The sequence below is a fragment of the Idiotropiscis lumnitzeri genome, chromosome 14 (assembly GCF_059441095.1).
Source record: "Idiotropiscis lumnitzeri isolate Australia: NSW breed Sydney's pygmy pipehorse chromosome 14, RoL_Ilum_1.0, whole genome shotgun sequence".
Taxonomy (NCBI): domain Eukaryota; kingdom Metazoa; phylum Chordata; class Actinopteri; order Syngnathiformes; family Syngnathidae; genus Idiotropiscis; species Idiotropiscis lumnitzeri.
Genome location: NC_142404.1, coordinates 18,992,209 through 18,999,393, shown reverse-complemented (window position 1 = coordinate 18,999,393; position 7,185 = coordinate 18,992,209). Strand labels below are relative to the sequence as shown.

Sequence of the window (7,185 nt, the reverse complement as noted above, 5' to 3'; positions counted from 1 at the left end):
CGTGTGTGTGTGTGTGTGCGCGCGCACATGTGTGAGAGACTATTTGAAGTGTCCTGTGTGACTTTTTTTTTTTTGTCGCTCACTCCTGTAAATGATCCAATCATAGCATGACCAGCAACTAGTGCATACTTTTCTGTGTTGACTGTAAAAATGGATTTGTGCTCTCAAAGTTCCAATCTGGACAAACCTCCATTTAGCTATTTCAGAGAAAAACAAGCCATGTCATGTCCCTTTTTCATTCTGTCTGGTGTCTACTGTATCCGGTTGGTTGAGCTGTCTTGTCTTTTCAATCAAGTTTTCAATTTATTCAAATATTTCCGTTGGGAAAGCCAAGCATCGATGGACCGTTTGTTCAAAATCACTCGTTAAAATGAAGGTCAGCAATTTTCTTTGCTATGTTGTATGTCTTTGCTGTTTTGTTGTCCTAAAAAAGGTGGACAATAAAAAAAAAAAACCCACAACGAAAAACTTTCTCATCAATATTGTTGTTCTTGCATCTGAAAGGCGAGTTCTGGAGTGTGTCCTCAAAAATATCAAAAGTAACCTTTTGTCCTCCAAAATAGCCAAAGATCAACATCTAAAGAATGTTTTTGCACCAGATGTGGGCAAAGTATGAAGATAAATTCTGAAAATAGAACGGACTGTGGGAACCGAGACAACCACGAATGGCAAAAAAATTCTGAAAAAACAAATATGTTGGAAATTGGGACAAGACAAAAAAAAGCATGAGATGCCACTTTGGATACAATTAATAATTTATAGAACCGATCAGGCTGATTTTTTTTCTGATTACTTGGTAAATAATTTTTTTCAATCCCGTTATTCTAAAAACAGGACATTTTTAATGCAGAAAATGCACAAACTAAAAAAATGGATTATAGTTCAGTTTGATTTGATAAATCGATTGCAAATGCTGTCAATTGTGTCATGAAGGCAGAAAACGTCGATGTGGCCGTAAAAAGTTTCCTCAGGAGCTGAGCTGGCAAAGGAGCGCCACCCCGCGTCTGATCCAGTGCTCGGCGTCCACGTCCGAGTTGAGCGTCATGGCGATGACGTAGTTGGTGGAGTGGCCGGTGGTGGACAGCGTGCCTCGTCGCTCGCTGGTCTTGTAGACGGGCGACAAGTAGCACATCCGTTCGGGAATGTCCAGACGCTTGATGGGCTTCAGCCACATCTGAAAACAACAAGACAGAAAGACGGTGAGGTGTGACGCCAGGAACCAAACAGTTCCTCCCCCTCCCAAATTGAAACTTTTTTTTTTCGTGGACGCAAACATGAAACGAGAACGGTAACAAGGTGTTGGTCCCTTGAGGCTTTTCAACACGTCTGGCAAAAGCAAAAGATCAAGTAGGCCACGTCAAGGAAAGGCCGAAAAACAATCGTCACGCGCGTCATTTGCATTTCAAAGCCGCCGCTCTCGCGTTTTTAATGATGTCATGTGCATTATTCATCAGCACCGAGGGCGACGACGGCGTCGAAAAACAATCGCGGCAAAAAGCTTGATGAGTTGCTGCTGGCGCTTTGAATCTCCCGTCTCCTTCCATTTGCTTCACGCCACCTCGGCTAATTCATCAACGCAAAACGGCCGGAAAGGAGCCCCGGCCGGCTCACTCGCGATCGTCACAATTGTGCTTAAAAAACGAAAAAGACACCGAGGGATGAGATTGGATCGCCGTTTAGCGGTTAAACCGTGATGCAAGTTGGAACGGTTACATCGCCGTTTCGCATTTGAAAATCTCCTCAAACCAGCTTCGGAGACAAAAGTGCTTTTTATGGGAGATTTGAGAAGACGACGATTTACGGGAAGCTGACGTACTTCAGCACGAATGAATACATCTCTGTCAACTTTTGAACTACATTTTGAGGCGTTACCCACAGACTCTCAGAGATGCTAAACATGGTCCTGAAGGTGGCGCTAATGCTAATAGACGCGCAACGTTGCGCTTGTAGATCGTCATCGCGGGCGACTCACCACAGGCATGGTGTCATGCAGCACTTTGGGGTACGACTCGGCCAGAAGTTTGCTCTTCCTGTCCCAGCGGGCGCCATCCAAGAACAGGCCGCGAATGTACACGCCTGAAGAGACACACACACACATTTATTTTGTGCTCAGCGTGAATGGTAAGAAAAGTCTTTTGGTTTTGAGGTTCCTCATTTAGCATGAACAAAAAGTTGAAAAAAATACGGTCCTCAGTCTTGTTTTTGTTCACTGGAAGTGAGAGTCTGTCGCTCCAGTTGCTCCTTTTTGCTTTTTGCTCTCCTTTTTGATGCATCGAATAGAAAGCTCATGAGAGTAATAAAGAAAATATTGAGCACAATAGCGACAACGTGAACTTTTTGTAAACAAGTCGCTGCCGTTTTTTTGTTTTGTTTTGTTTTCACGGCTCGTCTCCAATGAGGCAAAACCACGTCAAGGGAAGACGACATTTGGAGATAATGGCATGTCAGCGCGATGACATTAGCGGCCTAGCGAGCGTTAGCGTGCCCAAGCCCGGCTGGGGGCCTGATTGAGGGCCCCGAAGACGATGACAGAAAGTCGGCACAGCGTGCGTTGTCAATTTTTTCTTCTTGTCCTTTTTTTCTTTTCAGCATGCAGGCAGACAATTGTCAGTTAACTTTTAACTTCATCTCATTCCTGTTTTCAAGCTCAAACTTCAACCGTTTACCAGCATGCAAATCGAAGCTTTGTTGGATCGTTTGTGTGAGGACAAGATCAAGTCAATCTTTTGTGAGCTTTGTGGGCTTCAATCCGTTTCTGGAGTTGAGAAATATTTTGCCGCTTTAACTGACCACTTTTTGCCTAAAATGTCTATTTGTTTTTTTCTACTTATTTCATTTAAAAGATGGCTATTGATTTATGGAAAAACAAAATACAATTAATTTTTCAAAATTAATTGACTCAAAAATTTTAATGACATCTATAAAATGTTTGTAAATGAAAATGATCATTTATTGCTAAAATAATCTGACATTTGTAAAAAAAAAAGGAAAAAACTCTTTTGTTGCATAATAAATGTGGTGGAGCGCTTCTGGTCTCACCGTCGTCGGGAGCTCGCTTGTACTTGACGTCATCGAGGACTTCGAAATCGAAGCCCAGCAAGTCGATGGGGACGGTGTGTTTTCTGGCGTAGTTCTGCTGACTGCCCGTCAGGAAGGCCTGCGTGAAGAAGAAGCCCGACACCCAGAAAACGGCCGGGGTGCCCCGATCGAACCATTCCTGGACAGGATGGACCCCCCCCCCCAAAAAAAAAACAACATGCTTAGTACATTTCAGTTGAGTTTTTAGAGTACGTTTGTTTAATATCAAAATGGCTTCGTTTTTAACTATGATTTTTTTTTTTAATATCTGGATTATAATGTAAGGCCACAAAGTATTGTGTCATAAAGTAAGAGGAACTCCAATTCTCCAACTTCAGTTTCACCTTCCTTCTTCTGAGCAGGCGTACTGCAATTCCGAAAAAAAATACTCTTCTAATTTAAGATATTCAAAGACAAAAAATGTTATTCCACCGTTTCAGTTTTAGTTCTTTGATAAAGACCAAATTTTTCAGTTCAAGTTTTTTTTAAAGCATTTTTTTGTTTTTATTTGATTTTGTTAATCGTTTTTTGTTCACATTTTGCGTTTGGGGGAAAGTGTGCCGTTCAGCAATAAACGAAGATTGCCTTCATTTTCTGTCCTTATGCTGAAATATTTTTCAGCATCAAAAATGTTTTATTTTCCTTCAGTTGGATATCTTTTGCATTTCTCACCTGATTTATAGCGACGCAACTTGGAAATGTTCCGATCATTCAGGACATCGAGAACATTGACCACATTTTTCAAAATGTTGCCAATTCCACATTCGGACGTGAACAAGTGGTTGCGAAGGATCTTGCATTTTGACTTTAGCGTCCGCTTCTCATCGTAAACTTGCCATTTGAGCAAAATCGCTCTCGTTCATGACTTCTGCGCCCGAGCCCCCCAAAAAAAAAAAAAAATTGTCGTCGTCGCACGCGTACCTGCAAGAACTGAAGTCGCTCCATGAAGTCGTTGATGTAGCTTCCCAGCGGCTTGAGGCTGGGGTACGACTTCTTCATCCACAGGCCTGGAATTCTGCCCTTCAAGATGCTGCTCACGACCTCCTCCAGCTCCGACGACATCACCACCAGGCCCTGCGTGCGACCACCGGCGTCTTACGACACTGTCGCTCGTGCTCGCGCTTGCTCGTGCTCGTGCGCCAACCTTGATGGCTTTCTGGAGGTCCACGCAGGAGTCTCGGATGATGCAGAGCAGGTTGTTGAAGCGGCCCATCTCCTGCACCAGGACGGTGTTCATGCTCTCGTTGTAGCTGGTGGGGAAGTGCAGCATGACCAGCTCCAGGTCGAAGTCGGCCGGCAGCTTGCCGAGGATGTCGGCGGCCACGTCGAACACCATGTCGTCCGAAGACTTGGCGTCGCCGCCCGACGAGCGCGACTGATCACAAGGAGACATGACCAAAGACCCCCGCGGGCTCAAATGAGGCCTGCGCTCGCAGAACTTTGAGCTGTTTCTAATGTATGTGAAATCTCCAAATGTGAGGCAAGCTGCAGATGTGACGCAGTGCAACTTTAATTCCTCCAGCGGCGGCGAGCGCTCATGATGTGGGCTGAGGCGGCGGGTGGTCTCGGCAACGTCAAAGGCAAGACGAGCCTCTTAAGGAGAATTGCCATGTCCTTTTTGGAGCTCTCTCCACAAACGGCTGAAAAATGCCGTCGTACTTTCCCTCCAATGAATGTCGCATGGCAGAGCGCAATCAAATCTTGAAGCCTGGCAAGCTCACATGGAAAAAGACGGAGGCGAGCCCCGGGGAACGTTCCTGAAGCCGATTGTGAGTGTGCGACAGGCTCATGTGACGGCTTCGCGGGCTGTCGTGCCACTTTCTTTTTTTTTTCCCTGAAATGAAAATATTCACTGCAGGAAGCGAGCGAGCGTCCTCCAAATGAACACGTGCGACGCGGGCCAAGCTTCAGCGTCGCGTGCGGGAAGTCGTCCAAAATTCTTTTTGGCGCGCTTGCCGACCAAAACGGCTCATTTGCATGTTCGCACGCTCAAACATTCACTCGGTCACGATTCGCTTGACGCGTTGCTCGTTGCAATATTTTCATGTGTCAACCCAACAGGAGTTGCTCAAAGTGTGAGGCGGGCCCGCAATTAGTCCGAAATGGAAAATGGACGAATGACTGTCAGGGTCCAGTTGTTGTTTTGGGTTTTGGACTTTTTAGGGTTTTTCTTGTGTGTCTCTCGTTAAGATTATTGTGTCCACCTGTGCTTTTCGTCCCGGTGGCTCGTGTTAGCCAATCAGCTCCCTCCAACTTTTTGCGTGTCATCAGGTGTTCCTCGTTGTCTCGTCAACTGGTTTGTATTTAGTTGCCCGGTTCCTTTCAGTCCTCGTCGGTTCTGCCGTCGTGTGTTTGTGTTTGTTGTCTTCCAGGCCGAGCCATGGCTTGTTTGTTTTTTTTTGGGGGGGGGGGTCGTTTTACTAGTGTTTATTTCGGTACCATGTTTCTGTCTTATTTTGTTTTCCATCCAAGTTCCTCGTTTGCTTTACATTTTTGTTCTTTTGGATGTTTTTTGCAAACACGAAAGACATTTTATAATCCTTCCACTTTTTTGCTATGCGGTCCTCAAACACTCGCTCAACATAAAAATTCCACCCCTGCAACCCCCCTGCCCCCCCGCCCCAAAAAAAAATAACTATTGTACCTGAGTTAGCAAGATGCTATCAAACAGCAATTGTGTCTCAGATTGGTCCTTGGTGATGTCAGCGTTGGCATTCATGCCGAAGATTTCCGGCGAAGGGTTGAGGGGCAGCGACTTGGTGTATTCGATGTAACTGTCGTACTGAGAAAAAAAAAAGAATGGTGGTGAGACAACAAGCCAACCAGCTGCCAGGATGGCCGAGTGGTCTAAGGCGCCGCGTTCAGGACCCAGTCTCCCCAGGAGGCCTGGGTTTGAATCTCGAATTTCCCCATTGTGGGACTAATAAAGGCATTATTATTATTTGTTTTAATGACGATGTTAATGTGACACCTCGGAGGGGGGCGCCACACTTGAGGACCAAGTGTCAAATGGAACGGAACATATTTTGTCGGTCCCAACTGTCTGTCATCGAGGTTGCGAGTGAACTGGAGGTTGATCGGCTGCATTTTGGGCAACAGAAGCAGGCGACACCCGAAACTGGTCGCAAGTCGGTCGGGGGGAACAAATCTGTCCAGAAATATTGGGACATGGACGCAAATCTCATCTTTTTGGTTTGAAACATCACAACAAATTGAACACCCAACTCAGTTCAGCAGCCTTGTGTCAGAAACACGGTGACACTTTATAAAATTCCCGTTTTTTTATTTTCAGGACAACTGGCACAAAATTGCATCACTAGTGTACTTACGTCACCTTCGGGCGGCGCAAAGTAGATGCCGCTCGGATCGAACTTGTAGCCGGGATCTTCCACCAGCTTCTGGTCGGAGAAGATGGCGAGGATGGTGCGCAGCGTCCGCCGGTCCCAGTCGTCCGTCACGCGGCCGCCGTAGTTACACTCGCCCGTCATGTAGCGCAGCGCGTCGAACGGCACTTCCTGGTGGAAGTCACGTGACCATCACATCGCACGTGTACGCAAAGTGTCACCAAACAATTTTCGGGTGACTTTGAACGTCGGTCAAAAGGCAAATGTCACTGACATGCGGGGTCAGGGGTCATTCTAGAACGGCCCGGAAATGACTGCAGAAAAAAAAACTCCGCTGCTTAGAAATCGACAATTTGCAGACTTGCCGCCCGCTATCGGACGTTGCCTTTGCTGTCAATGAATTTGTCTTTGGCCGCATCGTCTCCTAATGTGCAAACGGAAGCCTGACGATATGCCGGGCGCATTATTCTCAAAGTCTGCTCTGCTTAATAAAGGTTGAACAAAGGCGACGTGTGGGTTTGGCATTTTCTGGAGGCGAGCACTTAAAAATTCAGCCGCACTTGAGAATGAAAATGTCACGTCATTAAAGGAAATTATACATTTGGGTCGCCATGGTAACAGTGACGGCCGCCAGTACTTAATGTGTAAAAGTGTCAAAAGGTGTTTTGCAATATTGCAAATGCGAGATCACATGCTGAGACTTATCGTACAAAGTCGGAGGACAGAAATGCGGACGATCTGGCTGGATGAAGTGCTGCCATTG

General features: G+C 46.0%; 1 protein-coding gene across 2 annotated transcripts in view; it reads right to left on the bottom strand.

The window, feature by feature from the left end:
• Nucleotides 1–714: 714 nt before the first annotated feature.
• dnah7 (dynein, axonemal, heavy chain 7) overlaps nucleotides 715–7,185 on the bottom strand; it is a 40,365-nt gene continuing 33,894 nt past the window's right edge. For both annotated transcript variants that reach the window (XM_088315908.1, XM_088315909.1), the window contains 7 exons: nucleotides 6,408–6,593; nucleotides 5,723–5,860; nucleotides 4,223–4,453; nucleotides 4,000–4,152; nucleotides 3,040–3,217; nucleotides 1,973–2,076; nucleotides 715–1,174 (listed from right to left, as the gene is read on the bottom strand). In XM_088315908.1, the coding sequence (XP_088172034.1) occupies nucleotides 968–1,174; nucleotides 1,973–2,076; nucleotides 3,040–3,217; nucleotides 4,000–4,152; nucleotides 4,223–4,453; nucleotides 5,723–5,860; nucleotides 6,408–6,593 (1,197 nt within the window). In that variant the 3' untranslated portion in view covers nucleotides 715–967. The remainder of the gene's footprint in view (nucleotides 1,175–1,972; nucleotides 2,077–3,039; nucleotides 3,218–3,999; nucleotides 4,153–4,222; nucleotides 4,454–5,722; nucleotides 5,861–6,407; nucleotides 6,594–7,185) is intronic.